This window comes from Microtus oregoni, unplaced genomic scaffold (assembly GCF_018167655.1).
Source record: "Microtus oregoni isolate MIOR12 unplaced genomic scaffold, Mior012 000037F_ref0000500, whole genome shotgun sequence".
Taxonomy (NCBI): Eukaryota; Metazoa; Chordata; class Mammalia; order Rodentia; family Cricetidae; genus Microtus; species Microtus oregoni.
The window spans coordinates 10,743,497-10,760,861 of record NW_024543096.1 but is presented as its reverse complement, the minus strand read 5'-3'; the positions used below and the strand labels follow the sequence as shown (position 1 = coordinate 10,760,861).

The 17,365-nt window shown below is 34.7% G+C and overlaps 1 protein-coding gene across 3 annotated transcripts in view; it reads right to left on the bottom strand.

The window, feature by feature from the left end:
- Positions 1-17,365, bottom strand: part of Galnt13 (polypeptide N-acetylgalactosaminyltransferase 13) — a 475,135-nt gene that overhangs the window by 180,889 nt on the left and 276,881 nt on the right. For all 3 annotated transcript variants that reach the window (XM_041631595.1, XM_041631593.1, XM_041631594.1), the window contains one exon: positions 7,698-7,815. In XM_041631595.1, coding sequence (XP_041487529.1) covers positions 7,698-7,815 — 118 coding nt within the window. The remainder of the gene's footprint in view (positions 1-7,697; positions 7,816-17,365) is intronic.

The window sequence follows — 17,365 nt, the reverse complement described above, 5'->3', positions numbered from 1 at the left end:
CTAATATAGGAACATACTAATATTAATTTCAATTAGGTGAAAGACTTCCATCCTTTTCTAGTTCCTCAAATTTTACAAGTAAAAAGACAATGAAGTCTAGTTTTCTACATTGACAGATAATATCTTTTCCTTAAGCAGAAGAATTAAGTTTATAAAAAATGTAAAGAGTTCTACTCAAACTATTCCAGGAAGACTTTTGTCTGCCATGATTTGCTACTAGCACATCATTCCGGCTCACTTTCACTTGTGACAATGTACAAGTGAAATTGGATAGGCATTTGGGAGAAAATTCCTGGCTTCTGGTAATATTGTAGAACAGTTTCTTTAGCGTCTTTTCACACTGTTTTTTGGAATCTCTCCTTTTCATTTTTATGCTGTTTCTAACTTCTTTCCACCCCATTACTTCTAGAGTTTGAAAAGAAGTCAATTTCATACACCAAGACCTCTTCCTTGCTTATATAAACTGAACAAATGTATTGAATTTTGCAATGGAATTTGTAAGAAAAGAAAATTGGTACACAGATAGCAAAGTTCTCTCTCTAAAGCAAATGATCAGTTATTAATAAAATATTGATTATTAATGTTAATACCAATAATAGAAATAGTAGCTTCACAATAATAATCAAACTTTATATTCCCAAATGTATTTTTTGTATAACTATAGGCCTACATTTGAATTAATCATTATTTTTGAATTTTGGACAGATATTTTTTCTATAAGTATTTCCAGTGTTCCAATTCCATTTATTGAAAATACATTATTTTTTCCTGACCAGCCTTTGAGTATTTGCCGACAAAATTATGCTCATATATTTGTGGGTTTGTTTCCAAATTTTCAGATTTGTTCCACTGCCTTGAATTTATTGCTATTCTACAGTCTTATTTACTATAACTAGCAGTACATTTTAATTCATACTATTGTTCAACTTTTTGTTTTACCAAAGTGATTTTAAGCATTCTACAACACTTGTGTTTTTATATTGGTATTAGAATGTTTGTCGAATTCTATATATAAAAATCTTCTGTAGTCTGCTTCGTACTAAGGCAAGGGAGAAGGAAGCACTCTTTATGATGTAGAAGCTATCAGCAAATAAATATAGTACATTTTAAATTTATTTAGATATTTTTCTTTTCACAGTAGGAAATTGCAATTTTATTATTGTCTTATAACCATTATATCACATTTTTGGTGCTATAATAGTAATTTTTCAGTTTGATTAAGTTGGGTCCTATATAGAAATGAAAGTAACTGTTGTGTATTTTAGCAGTATTTTATAAATTCTGTTTGTTTTTGAGATTTTTAAGCCAATATTCAATGACAGTCTTAATATCTTCCTCCCTAGGATGTTTTGCTTTTATTTTCATAACATTGTGCAACCAAAAGTTCCACTATAAATTTAAGTAGAACTAGTAAGAATGCCAACTTCATCATTTCCTCATCTTTCTGTTATATTTATTAAGTGTGTATTTGGTATGCATGTGTATATACATGAAAGTTAGTGCACACACACTTCTGAACATGTGTGTGTGTAAGTGTGTTAACTCAAGGTTGATGTTACTAAACATCTTCCATTCCTATCCTTCAATTCCTTCTGCTTTATTGACATAAGTGAGGTTTCCTAGTCAAACCTAGAGTTCAAAGACTTGGTTATCACATGTGGTTTTTAAACATGAAGCAAAGAAAATTCACAATCAATAAATTCACAATCCCAGAGAACCTAAGAACCTGGACAGTAATGAGGACCCTAAGAGAGGCATACATAGATCTATTCTACATGGAAGTAGAAAAAGACAAGATCTCCTGAGTAAATTGGGAACATGAGGACCTTGGGAGAGGGTTGAAGGGGAAGGGAGAGGCAGGGAGGGGGGCAGAGAAAAATGTAGAGCTCAATAAAAATCAACTAAAAAATACTTGGTTAGCCTTGCTGGGTAGCTTTTCTGTTGCTTGTCTCATTCTGTTTGCCAGGTTGGAATTCCCAAAGGGCAGTTATGTGAGTTTATAGTTTATCTTTCCCTACTTCCTGCTCAAATGGAGCTTTTGTTTGTTTGTTTGTTTTTTAACTTTTTATTGCTTTATAAATAATACCATTCAAAATTTTCACCTCCTTCCCTCCTCCTATTTCCCTCCCTCTCCCCCTCCAGTCCTAAGAGAGGGCAGGGTTCCCTGCACTGTGGGAAGTCCACGGCCCTCCACCCCCTCCATCCAGGCCTAGGAAGGTGTGCTTCCAAACAGACTAAGATCCTTTGTTTTTGTTTTTGCTTTGTTTTTGAGGAAAGGTTTCACTGCAGCTTTGGTGCCTGTTCCCGAACTAGTTCTTGTAGACCAGACTGGCCTCGAATTCACAGAGATTTGCCTGCCTCTGCCTTCCAAGTGCTGGGATCAAATGGCGTCTTAATCACCAAAAAATTTACAAAGATCCTACATTCCATTTTTTACTGCTAAAAGTGTATAAATTTTATATTCAATCTTCATTAATTTTTCCCACTGAAACCCTGTTACTGACTTTTCAATAATTCATTTGTTCAAAGAATTTTTCCTTTGCTTTATCTAAAAGCAGAACAATATAATTTTGTTAGAACTTTTCACAAATCCATTCATTTGGTCAATTTATTTTTATCTTCTATTTTGTTAGTATTGAGATTTAAATTGACTGGTTTTTAAACATTCAGTGAAAATTATATCTCTGTGATGATTTCCACTTGAAGTTATTATTATTTTTTTATTGAGAAAAGGAGAAAAAAAAAACAAATTTCCTCCTCCTCCCAGCCTCCCATTTCCCTCCCCCTCCTCCCACCCTTCTCCCCCTCCTCCCACCCTTCTCCCTCTCCCCCCACTCCTCTCCCCCTCCCTCTCCAGCCCAAAGAGCAGTCAGGGTTCAGGGTTCCCTGCCCTGTGGTAAGTCCTAGGTCCTCCCCCCTCTGTCCATATCTAGGAAGGTGAACATCCAAACTGGCTAGGCTCCCACAAAGCCAGCACATTACGTAAGTTCAAAACCCCATGCCATTGTCCTTGGGTTCACATCAGAGAAAGATTAACTGATAAAGTTTTGTAAGCTTTTTTTAAATCCGTGTTCACAAGTGACATTGCTTTGTACTTTAATTTTTTAAAAAATATTTGTGTTGAAATCTATGTATTCCAATAGAAATCTTTGATAAAATTTACCATCAGTGTTATCTGGCTATAGAGTTCTGGTCTGAAGATATTCCCTATGCCGCATATATTTCTTTACTAGATGTGAGATTAATTGTTGATTTCCAATGTGCTTTAACACTTTTACTTTTAAGGAAATTGCCCATTTTATCATTTCCTAGGGTAAAATGTATAATAATTGTTTGGATAGTACAGAATTATACAATTGGAATTACACAGTTAATTCTACATTGTCCAAACTATTTTTTACACATTTTTATAGCTCAAAAATCTATCAGTATGTCTCCTTTCTCTTTCTCAACATTGGTAATATTTGTCAGCTCTCTGTTTTCCACAAGTTCATAAAGAATTGTTTCAACTTTCCTAAAGAAACAGACTTTTGTTCCCATCATGTTTCTTTAAAATTTTACTCTTTTATAACTCATTCAACGTAGCTTTTCCCTTATTATTTCTTCTCATGTTGGGAACTTGGGAGACAGTTTATATATGTGTTACATAATCAGGCATCGAAAGGCTTTTTAGATGCATTTTCTCATGACAAGATTTTCCAGAAAGGTTGTTATTAAATGATACTCAGCAATGATGTGGTTTATGCAAAGCTTATAACCATATTTCAAGAGATGACTTCTAGGATACAATTCACCTGTGGGAAACAGTATATTCAAAACTGTATCCATAATTTATTACCATAGTTCAAGAGATGACGTCTAGGATATATTTCATCTATGGGAAACTGTATATTCAAAACTGTATCCATAATTTATTTTGTCTCTTTTTTTGAACATATAGTGTATTGCTCTGTCTTTTCCATTTTAGAAATGGATGAACTAAAACTTTGGAAATATACTAACCTATTCCAACTTTCCTCCAAAGATAGTAGTATAGTTTAGTTTTGGGCTCAGGCTGCATAACTTTCAATACAAACTTCCAAGCATTAGTCTATCAAGGCTTGTAGGAAGGTCCTACCAGTTGTGCTTTCTCAGACCTTCTTCCTAAAACAGCTTAACCAATTCAACAGCTGGCAGACTATTTCCATTGTCACATGTACAAAACGATATGGAGTATTAGTACCACTAGTCTTTGTGTTATTATTACTGTTCCATGTGCTATTGTTCATGAAATGCAAAGAATTTTGACAGCAAGATATGTTGGGTAACACGCTAATCAAATTACCATAGGAAGAGAGATGACACTTTTATAGTAATTCAAATTTCACTTAATTTATCGTTTATTACCCACTCAGGTTTCCTTCTATAAATTCTACAAATCTATAAACTGCAAAATCTCAACCCCTTACCACCTTCCAACAATTAACAGTTCCTTGTTGTGAACTGTGATTATTTTCTTAAACACTAATGGGTCATATATTAATACACTTCATGGATCTTGTGCATCACCAATGCCCTACTAAAATATAAGTTCCACAAGACCATCAAGGTTCTCTATCAGTATTATATACTCAGAATTTATTGAATTCAATAAATGCAGATAAAATGAACTCATTTATTAGTTAATTTCTATCTAGATATTATCCTTAGGATTTTGTTATGTAAGTGACATGTACGGTTTAGTGGGGAGAAAGACCGGAAACTAAATTTTTGCTGAGGTATTAGAATCACCCTCTAGCTATTCTCACGGCTGCTGGATACACATTTTTCTACCACAGGAGAGATCATTCAAAGAAAGATTTCACAAATGAGGCAACCATATTGGAAATCTGGAAAGTAAATGCGTCTCATCCTTTCTTTAGGCAACTCTTCAGTCTGTTACGTTATGGCTGAGGATGTAGTGCAGGACACATAGCAACAGAACTTGTGATCACAGAATGCTAGCTTTGGTTCTTGGCAATCCTATACTCAAATTACTACCAACACCAGCATACATACCATTATACTGTGGTAAGGAAGTTTATTTTCTTGCTTCAAAGTTATCTTGTAATGCTTTACTGCTGTGTTTAAATTGTTACTAAGGAGATAGAAACACTGTTGCTGTGACTAACTTGCCAGTGTCTAGAATGTCTACATGATCACAATAATCATTATAAACAAAGTGATACCATAATGAAAAATAAAAGACAATTGGCAATACATTCCTTTCTTTTGTTTCAAATTTCTTTAAGCCTTCCCAGTATACTTATGTTTCAAATTCCAATATTTCTGTTTTACTTAGAGTGCTAGCCGAAAACTCCACAACTACAAAACCACACAAGTATTACTATGATAGTCACTTCTTCAGCTGAGTTGAATGGACTTGTTCACATGAAATTATTTGACATATATAAGAAACAATATCTATTATTTTTGCCAATAACACCTATGTCTTATATGAATGCTGCTGCACCTTTGGAACAAGAAAATATGCCTTAGTCATCTTTGCATCCTATGTTGAATATACATCTATCATAAAATATGTAACCTGGATAGTCAATCAAGGTTTTTAGCAAATATCACAATATATTCTGAGATCAATCCACAGACAAATTGGGAGGGGGTAGTGGTGATGGTGCTTAAAGCAATAATGTCTTAAACCTTTGAAAACAGTTACTTTAATTTGTTAATATCCCTAAGTAGTCGAGCACAGAATCTCCTGTCATTTTTCAGGGTTCTCATTATTCAAAAGGCCCTCAGTTACCTTCCAACTGCTTTCCTGATATCTGTACGCCCCCTTCTACACATGTGTAACTCTGTCATATTTCCTGATCAGGCTTTTCCTAATAATCCTATTAATCATGTAGTTTTTTTGAAATGGCATGCAGTCTCCCTCAAATGTGGAAGGTATGTAATCAAAGTAAGGGGGTCTATAGATAGATAACAATCCTAATATGTAGAACGGAGATAATATGACCCTTTAAAAAGGTGAAAAATGCAGAGAAGGTAAACAATTGGGATAGCAGTAACTGGACTGTTGTTCTGTTGATTGTTGTTTTTTTTCACACAATCCCAGAAAATCTGTGAATAAGAGCTTACAGTCTTGTATTATATCCTATAAAAATAAAAACAAATGTCTTTGTGTTTATTAATATTTTTTTCTCCCTTTCTTTCTTATTTTTATTTGTTTGCTTATTTGATTTATTGGTTCATTTCATATTTTTATCATTTGTAGATCTATATTAAAAGAGACTGCCTCCAAATGTCTTCAAAGTTTCTGCAAAAAAAAAATATTACATAAGCCTGATAATAAAAAGACAGTTCTAATAATGGTTCTAACTTTTTATTGACAAGTCACACATAATATAAATATATAAAGAAATAAACAAAATACTCTATTTATGGTCATGATAATCATCCGACTTATAGATATATGTGTTGAAAAAAGTCAGTTCTATTGCTTTTAAAACATCTCAACTACCTCAAACACACTAAATTCTAAATTAAAAATTGAAACTTTATTCAACAATTTTATAAAAATCTTGAAAAAATGCTGGTGCATATTTTCTTATTTTATTTTATCTTATGTGTGTGTGTGTGTGTGTGTGTGTGTGTGTGTGTGTGTGCCCTACATGTGCCTGGTGCCTGCATAGTTGGAAGATAATGGAGATGTTCAGAACTAGAGTTACGATGATTGTGATGGACCATGAAGGTGCTGGGAATTAAATCTGAATCCACTTGTAGTGTCTACAAGAACAGCAAGTACTTTTAAGCATCACAACATCTTTCCAATCCCCCAAGCTTGAACAATTTCTTACACAGTATCACATATTTTTGTGTTAGTGGAAAACAAACTTACAAATTGAAGTTCAAAACTAATTTTCAACTGATTACATTAATGTATTCAGACTCTGTTCATTTAATTTTACGGATGATTTTGTTAAAAATGCTATTGCTGTAAGTGCTTTGTATTGAATTTTATTAAGGAATAGTTAGTCTTATTAAAATAGTTCTTTTTAAAAGAATGTGTGTGGTTGAAGGTAAAATTTGTGAAATCTCTTTTCTACATGCTAGAATAAAGATACATTTGGAGGCTGCATTTCCATTTTTGCCTAGAAATGTTCAATGATCTTATGTAACCTTTGACCTCAAATCTCATGTGTTCGAAAGTTTTTTTTAGCAAGTAAATTTGGATTTTTCAAATAAATATATTAAACACTAATGTCTTTGATTGCAAAAGCGTTAATGATTCTTGACGAATTATCAAAATTCTTTGACCACAGTTTTTCTTAAAGTTCCTTAAGAACAAATTCATGCCGCATTTGCAGTTCAGGTCACATAAACACCTCCAATTATCAGGTAAAGAAGACTAGATTAGTTGATGGAGAAATGCTTCAATCAAAAATTGAAGCTACTCTGCTCTAACAAGGGAAAACCCTAACACATTTTGGCTATACATGAAAATGATTTGGAAAATGTAAATTTAATATAATTCCAAATTTAACAATAACCATTGCATGCAATAAGATTCTAGTAAAAGTTTTAAATAAACACATATTGACCAAATGATCAGTAAATTTCATTACTTAGGAAAAATTGACAACAAATTATTGAGTGTGATAGGTGCATGCTACCACATACGATGTTCAGAGTTTAAAAATAAAGAAAAATTCAATTACCCTAAAAGACATTTCAAGATTCTCTCCACCCCAGATATCCATTCCTGCATCGTATGTTCCTATCTCTTCAAAGTAGTTTCTGTCAATAGAAAATAGGCCACCAGCCATAGTAGGGGTCCTAGTTGAAAACAAAACAAAAAGAAAAGAATATGTTTTGAAAACAATGTATGGAGTTTAGTATTACTACAGCAAATAGTTTTGACATCTTAAATGCTAAAATATTCCTCAAAAATTCATTGGAAACACAATGGCAAAGTGTGAAAGCATTTAAAATTTTTAAACTGCATTTGTATTTCACACATTTACAAAACATCTTTAAATTACTTTTTTAAATTATAGGTGATAAAACAGAAGCATTGAAGAAACACTGTCCAGTTAAATCTGACGCTTCTACAAACCCTGAGGCAGAGCAAGGAAAAGGTGTTGCCTTTTATATAGTCTTTAAAGAGATTGCCTGATCTCAAAGACACCAGCTGTGAACTTGGCCACAAAATTACAGATCATATTAGTTTGAAGTTGAGAATGTGCTTTCTCAATTCAGAAGTATAAACTGCTATGAAAATGTCTGCGGGAGACATCTAATATTGGTTACAAAATCATTTTAAACAAAGGAGGCAAAGGAGCTTTTATATCCAAATTGTTTAATATTCATTGGATATTTTTAAGATAAAATTGTCCAAATCAAATGATAGAGACAAATCTTACATACTAGTCAGAGGTTTAAAAGATTTTAACATGGATTCTGAAATGTCCTATCTACAAATAAATTTTTATTTGGCTCTCATGTTCAAAATTCCTCAATAAGAACTAAAATATCAAATCTGGCCAAAGAAACAGGTAGGTTAACTGTAGATCTTCACCATTCCTCCTCTCCTCCAAATTCAAATTCCCAGTCTCTTCTCTAAGTTTACATCCGACCATGCATTCTGCATCCATCTTCAGTGGATCATCCCAATCATCCCCTTCTAATTACCCTTCCTACACTCAGGACTTCATTGAAGTTCCAAAGCTAGCAGACACTTCCTAAGAATGCACAAACAATTCAGGTCAGGGACTCAGGTAGGCTGACTGGAGATTTTCATCTCTGTCTCAACTCTTCCATATCCAATCCCTGAGTTTCATTCCAAGAGATTTATAGCTGACCATGTACTTTGATTTCTCTTCACTTTGCCACTATTCCTAGAACACTAAGCAAATCCTCATGTAAAAACCTTCTTTCCTCCCTTTTTTTGGTTACATATAGCAAGAACCCAGAAGAATTTCTCACCAGACAACAAACAACCAACACACTCTCCTAAGAAGCAGAGAGGGAAAAATAAACAAAAATAAAAACCAAAAAACAATCAAACAAAGGGAACAAAATACCTACCCAAAAAGACAAAACCAGATATCGAAAACTAGATTAGACTCTTCCCAGACCCAAATAGCTAGACTTGAGCATAAAAATACAAGTAGAAAAAATGCGCTTCTCCTCAAGCCCAGCAACTCTACCACAGTAGGCTCAGAAAATTACACTATTATTAAGTACAAGAAAAATATCATAAAATAGCATTTATGAATAAGACAGAGGTTCTTAAAGAGAAAATGAATGAATCCCTTAAAGAAATGTATGAGATACCCAAGTAGCAGTAGGTGGGAGGATATAAATAAAAAGTAGTTGAAGATTTTAAATCAGGAATCAAATCAACAAATAAAACCCAAACTGAAGGAAGTCTAGAAATGAAAAACTTAGGAACTCACACAGGAATCTCAGAGTCAAGCTTCACTAAAAGAATACAAGAGATGGAACAAAGAAACTCGGGAATTAAGGCAAACCAGAATATATGAATATCTCAGCCAGAAAAAAAGGTTAAAAGTAGAAGAATTGTACCAAAAACATCTAGGAAATCTGAGGCAATATGATAAGACCAATGCTCAGAATAATAGGAATAGAGGAAAGAAAGAAACCAAGATCAAATGACAGAAAATATTTTCAACAATTCATAATAGAAAACACCCCTAACCTAAAAAAGTAAATACCTATCAAGGTATAAGAAACAACAGAATACCAAATAGACTTCACAAGAAAAGGAAGACCCCTCCCACAAAATAAATAAAAACACTAAATATAGAGATCAAAGAAAGAATAGAAATTGCTGCAAGGGAAAAAATCAGGTAACATGTAAAGGAGGACCTATTAGAATTCTAATTGATTTCTCAGTGAAGGCTCTAAAAGACAGACAGATCTGAACAGATGTTTTGCAAACTCTAAAAGACCACAGACCAGACCAGCATATTATACCCAACAAAACTTTCAATCACCATAATTGGAGAAAGCAAGATATTCCAAGAAAAAGTATAATTTAACCAATACCTTACAATACAGTACTGAAGAGGTTAATTGCATACAAGAAAAAACAAGGAATAAATAATACCAGACCAGCACACCAAAATGGGTAAGTACACACACACACACACACACACACACACACACACGCACGCTTGTGTGCACACACACACATGCACGCTTGTGTACACATGCACGCTTGTGCGCACACACGCACGCATGTGCGCACACACACATGCACGCTTGTGCGCACACACACACAGGCACGTTTGTGTGCACACACTCACACACATGCACGCTTGTGTGCACACACACACATGCACGCTTGTGCGCACACACTCACACACATGCATGCTTGTGTGCACACACACACATGCACGCTTGTGCGCACACACTCACACACATGCATGCTTGTGTGCACACACACACATGCACCCTTGTGTGCACACACTCACTTCCTCACTCACCCCCATCGTCACCAACACTACTACCACCACCACAACAAAATAATAGGAATAAACGTCACTGGTTATTGATATCTTTCAACATCAGTAGTTTAAATTTCTAAATAAAAGACAGACTAACTGAATTAATAAAATGCAAGATCCATTCTTCTGATAAATTCAAGAAACAGACATCAACGTCAAGGATAGAAATTATCTCAGGATAAAAGAATGGGAAAAAATATTTTCATAAGCAAATGGACTTTAAAAGCAAGCTGGTCTAGCCATTTTAATATCTGAGAAAATAGAATTCAAATGAAAACTAGTCAGAAGAGATAGGGAAGGACACTGCATATGCATCCAAGAAAAATCCAGTTTTTCTAAGAGGATAGTTTAATGCCTATCTATGTAACAAACATAAGGTCCGGCTAGTTTGCAAAAGAAACATTATTATGGCTTAAAACACATACTGACCCTTATCCACCTATGGAGGGAGACTTCAATATCCAACCCTCAGCAAGAGATAGGTCATCCAGGCAGAAGCTAAACACAGAAATGCTAAATCTAACAAATATCACTCAGACAGAAAATAATATACCTTCTTCTCAAAATCTCATTAAACATTCTCCAAAACTGACCACATACCTAGACATAGCAAAGTCTCCACAGATATAAAACAACTGCAATAACACCCTGTATTTTATCTGACCATCACAGACTAAAGCTGGATATTAACAACAGAAAAAGAGTTTAAAAGCTCATGGAAACGGAACAATTCGGTACTGAATAAAAATTGGTTAACACAGAGATTAAGAAAGGAATTAAGGACTTTCTAGAATTGGCTAAATGAATATACAACATACCCAAACTTGGTGGAAAACAATGAAAACTGTTCTAAGAGACAAATTCATGGCACTAAGCACCTATATTACACTTCTAAGCTCTAGAACAAAAAGAAGACACCACACACCAAAAGGAGTAGACAGAAAGAAATAATCAAAATCAGCACTAAAATCATAAGATTGGAGGCAGCCCACTACAGTTAGCTATCAGGTGTCTTTCAGAAACAATTTTTACACTTGGTTATTATTCACCATAAACTGAGGCTACACTGACATGGATTTGGTAGAGAATGGTACTGTGGAGAGTTCCCTGCTCATTCTAATTCTCTGCCAAAGCAATGAGGCAGTGAAAAAGTAATTTAAATTTGGAATACACATACTTATTTTGTCAGATTTGTCAGAGCAAACCAACAATATTCATTGTTTTATAAAAATTATATTTCCCTCTGCTAAAGATTATGCTGTTTTCTAATTAAATAGTGTAATTGGTTGTAAAACTGCCTAATAATGCTGTAGGTGGAAATCAACCATCTTGCACAACTATTTCTCCTGTGTGTTCATGACTTTATGTTCAGGTATTGAGCTGTCCATCAGTTGCCGTAGTTTCAACCTGATGGTCTTGAAGCTGTTCTGCTTTGTCTACTCTTCCTAGGTTCCTATCATTGACTTCCTGAGTTGTGGTGTGGAACTCCACCAAAGCTAAACAGATGGTAATTATGAAGTAGAGATAACGTCACCTGACTGGGCCTTGGGAAATCTATGATAATAACTCTACAAGGTATTATAGTACTACAGAGTCTATTTCATACAATTAGGGACAAAAAGTGCTTCAATTATCCCATTATTATGCAACCAGATACTTAAAAATGTTAAGTGATGCAGTTTTTATAATCAGGTGAGAGGTCATCTACTTAGCTTCTTCTTCATAAAGTGTTAATGCATTTAATTGTGTGCATTAAATTTCATCTTGCAGTTGATCATCTTTCCTATAAATGTGTGAGGAAAACAGAATGGATACAAATAAACTATCTGTAGCTATAACAATGAATCAAAGAACTTTCACTTATCTGGAACGGCGGAAACAGAAACAGAATATAATTCCTAAATGTAATCTTATAATTTCTGAAGACAGAAATTTTCAGAGAGATTTGATTTATACTTGAATTATTAGTTTGTTTGAATTGTTTGCTTCATAATATTAAATAACTATAAACATTGTCCATGTTGTTTAGCATGTTCATCCTATGCTAACTGCTTTAAAATATCACAAATGAGCTATGTATTCAAGTATGTGCCTGCACTTTAAGTGTTCAATGCCTGGAAAATGAAAATGAAAAGACTGATCACCATTTAATTGCCTGAAATAATTTACAAGGTGCATCTATATAGTAATGAAATCACCAACCAAAGTCAGCAACATGGGTTGGGTAATCCAAATGACTGTAAATACTACAAATTTTGTACGGCCAGATGAAGAAAAAATTGAGATACTACATGCAAAACAGTACACAGCCTAGTACTCAATAAACCATTAATAAGTTTAATATGTTAGCTAATGTTTCCTTGTTCACATTGTTATTGATAGTAATTGCCATCCTCTGTTCATACTTAAGATTCCTGAATTAACCTACAAGCTCACAAGTGTAACCTCTTTGGGGGATTTTTCCTTCATCTTCCCGTACTCTTTATAGTGTTCTGCCGCATCTGAGGAGTACTAACTGTGTGCTCTTGTTTTGAGTAAGCCAATACTTTCTTCACTGCAATGTGCCTGAGAAAGTTGTAATATAGTTCTTCCAATTCTGAGACCCAGAGAAGGCCCGTAAAAATAGTGAGATGAGCCAACTGGTTCTTAAATTCCAAGCTATAGACTTCATATTTGATGCACAAACCAATTGTTTGTGCTATATATCTTATATTCAAGTGTGTTTTTTAACATTTGAATTCCTCTTAATTATCTAGGGATTCATGCAATTCACAGAACCCAACATCCCCAGTCAATAAGTATGAATGCCCTCATGGATATGTTTATGGATCTTCCTCATACCCTCTTATTTCTCCATAACTCTCTTATTCCTCAAGCAAATAAATTTGATTTTCTCTTACCGGTTAATATATATGCCATGACTTCAGCTAGCTATCGTGACTACAATTGGCCCTTGTTCATTTCTTGTTGCATTTATGTTTCAGGCCATAGACTCCTAGATTGTAGCTCTGAGCTTACAAACCTGCTCAGTTGAAGTCTATATTGAACCAATGTAATCTTCACTTCACCTCAGGACTCTTTTATATGAGGAACTGACATTTCCTATGGCCTTACTGGAAACCACATTGAAAGGATGCTTTCTGCATACTCCCTTGATTCCCTCTCACCTCTTATGTGAAGTTGGATCTGTCTCCTGCCACAGCAATAAGTTCTTTCCGAAGGGTCCCTATTGATTCTGAGGTCAGGCAGCCTTTCCTTAACTGTTTGCTCTGAGACCATTTAACAGCATTCATCAGCCTACCTGCTAGAAATTCTTTCTACAGCTGGCTCTCATTGAGTTTTCTACAGAGGTTCCTGCATCTACTCTTTTTATGATCCTTATTGATAGTCCTTCCACGTTCTCATCTGGCTTCAGTTTGATTGTAGGTAAGTGCTTAGACTAACATATGTCTTTTATGTAAAATACAGCATTACAATTTTTGTCTGTGTATTCACTTAATAACTATCATGCCTTGGATGATCTGTGTACTTCTTAGGGCCTTCCTGGGTGCTGGTTTCATTCTATGTTCTGTAGTTTTGTGAGTTCTTTTATCATTTGCTTTTAACGGTGAAGCTGATGTCTAAACTGTGTTTTCTCACTTCCTCCCTTGCACTAAATGCATTTTTCAATTCCTCACTACATGTTTACCTAAAACAATTCCTATAGGATAATACAATGTAAAAATGATATGTTTTAGATTTTTAAGGTTAAATCTGTTTTAATGATGTTACAGTGCTGAACTTTCCAAGTGTGTTATTTTATTCAATAATCAAATATGGTGGCTTTGTTTGATTCAGTACTTCAAAATTAGATGGACACTAAACGTTGTTTCTCCTTCCTTTTTCACACTGTAAAATGTATCTAGATGAAAGAAAGCAAGAAAAGACACAGGCCCTTTCTCTTGAGATAACTGATATTAAATGTTGGATGTAATTTATGAGTATTACAGACAAAGCAAGTGCTGTGGGATATTGCATAGCCTAAAAATCATCTTTGATTGGTTTCATGGAGTTGTGTTTGGCTCTAGAGAAGATATTGCTAATTTTAGAAGGGTTTATCTGGCTAAGATACTAGGCAAGAAATTTACTCAGCCCTTAGGTGGTTGAAAACAAATTCCAGTGCTGTTTTAGAGGTTAAAATATTGTGTGCAAAACCCTCTTTTCTGGGTAAAGAAATCATTTCCCAAAAAGTCTGGAACTTGAATATTTTGTCTTATTTTTAAAAGCCTCACTTCTAATACAGAAAAATCCCGCCTTTAACTTGTCTTTATTTTTTCTATAATACTCATAATTTGATATCTTAATCTCAAAAAGGATGATGAATACTTGATGGAAATGGCTTTATTGCTGCTGCTGTCACATCTTCATTTCACACTTGAGGTGTCAAAATGAGCAACAGGGCTCCCTGGAATCAGTTGAATTCAAATGCTTTGACAACTATAGCAGCATTATTAAGTAAATAAATCTCATACGGTTTAAAGAATTACACAAAAATATTTGTATACCATCTTCTTTATTCTCACTTCAATACACTGTAATAAAAATCTCATAAAATGTCCTCTATCAGGAAATAAGAAAATACAAACACATTGTTTTTCTGTAAAGAATATGGCTTCAACAATTCTACTGAAGATGAATTGCTTACAATCTTTCCAAACCATATATATTAGACTTGGAGAATGCAAAAATGGTACTATTGCAACAATCAATGCATAACCTTTTTTTTTCATTTAATTCTGCTCAAAATTTTTACATTCCCTGGGTTTTTGTTTTGGTAGTTTGTTGCCTAAAGTTATACTATGTTTTATTCCTATCTAGTCCTATTTTTCTCATATTTAATATTATTTAGCTGGACTGAAAAGTATCAACTGGAATTTCTAATGGGCTGAAAAATACACTATTATTTAGCTCAATAAGCTAAAAGACTCACTTCACCCCAAAACCCACCCATTCCCTGCAACCTCAGAGGAACTCTGAAGCACAGGCTGCAACTGCACCCAGCGTATCAAGAGGTGAGTGGTCAGTCAGTAACCTTGGCACCCTACTCCCAAGTTCATTGGTAATAGGGCCGAAATCAATAAAATAGAAACAAAGAAAACAATACAAAGAATTAATGAAACAAAGAGCTCATTCTTTGAGAAAGTCAACATGGTAGAAAAACCACTATCCAAACTAATCAAAAGGCAGAGAGAGAACATCCAAATTAACAAAATTAGAAATGAGAGAATAACAACAGACATTGAGGAAATCAAGAGAATAATTAGGTCATACTACAAAAACCTGTACTCCACAAAGTTAAAAAATGTAAAAGAAATGAACAATTTTCTGGATAGGAACCACATACCAAAATTAAATCAAAATCAGGTGAACAATTTAAATAGGCCTATAACCTGAAAGAAATAGAAGCTGTAATAAAAAGTTACCCCCCACAAAAAAAGCCCAGGACCCAATGGTTTTAGTGTAGAATTTAACCAGAACTTCAAAGAAGAGCAAATACCTATGCTCCTCAAACTGTTTCACATAATAGAAACAGAAGGTATGTTGTCAATTCTTACAAGGCTACATTTACGCTGATACCAAAACCACATAGAGACTCAACCAAAATAGATTTACAGACTAATCTTACTCATGAACATTGATGTAAAAATAGAATTAAAACAACTCTGAGATGCCATCTTACACTTGTCAGAATGGCTGGGATAAAAAACACCAATGACAGCTTATGCTGAAGGGTATGTGGAGTAAGGGGAACACTCCTCTATTGCTTGTGGTAATCCAAACATGTACAACCACTCTGGAAACCAGTATGGCAGTTTCTCAGAAAATTGGGAATTAATCTACTGCAAGACCCAGAAACACCACTCTTTGGCATATACCTATAGGATGCTCAACCATACTGTAAGGATATTTGTTCAACTATGTTCATAGCAGCACTATTTATAGTAGTCAAAACCTGGAAACAACCTAGATGACCCTCAACAAAAGAATGTATAAAGAAAATGTAGTACATTTACACAATAAAGTACTAGTCAGTGTTAAAAAAAATGGCATCTTTAGGGCCGGGCGGTGGTGGTGCACGCCTTTAATCCCAGCACTTGGGAGGCAGAGGCAGGCGGATCTCTGTGAGTTCGAGACCAGCCTGGTCTACAAGAGCTAGTTCCAGGACAGGCTCCAAAACCACAGAGAAACCCTGTCTCGAAAAAAAAAAATGGCATCTTTAAATTTTCATGCAAATAAATGGAACTAGAAAAAAAGGTTCTGAGTGAGGTAGCTCAAACCCAGAAAAATGAGCATAGACCCACTCATAGGTGAATACTAGCTACAAATGAAAGTTTAAGGAGTTTACAGTCCATTAGCCCAGGGAAGATAAGTAACAAGGAGAACCCTAAGAGAAACACATAGATTCTCCTGGGAAGAGAAAATAGACAAAAATCTCCTGAGAAAATTGGGAGCATGGTGGTGGGGGGAGAAGGGAAGGATGAAGAGGAGGACTAAGGAAGAAGAGGAGGGGGGAGGAGAACTAGAGGGAAAGGAATGGTCAAGATTGGAAAAGGAAAGAGACAGAGAAAAAAAGAGGTCTTGATTGAGGGAGCCTTTACAAAGCTAGCAAGAAATCTGGCACTAGAGAAATTCCCAGGAATCCACAAGGATGACCCCAGCTAAGACTCCAAGAAATAGTAGAGAAGATGCCTAAAGTGGTCTTGTCCTGCAGTCAGACTTATGACTATCTTAAATATCACCATATGACTTACCTCCAGTAACTAATGGAAGCAGATGCAGAGAACCATAGCGGAGCATCAGTATGAGCTCTAAAA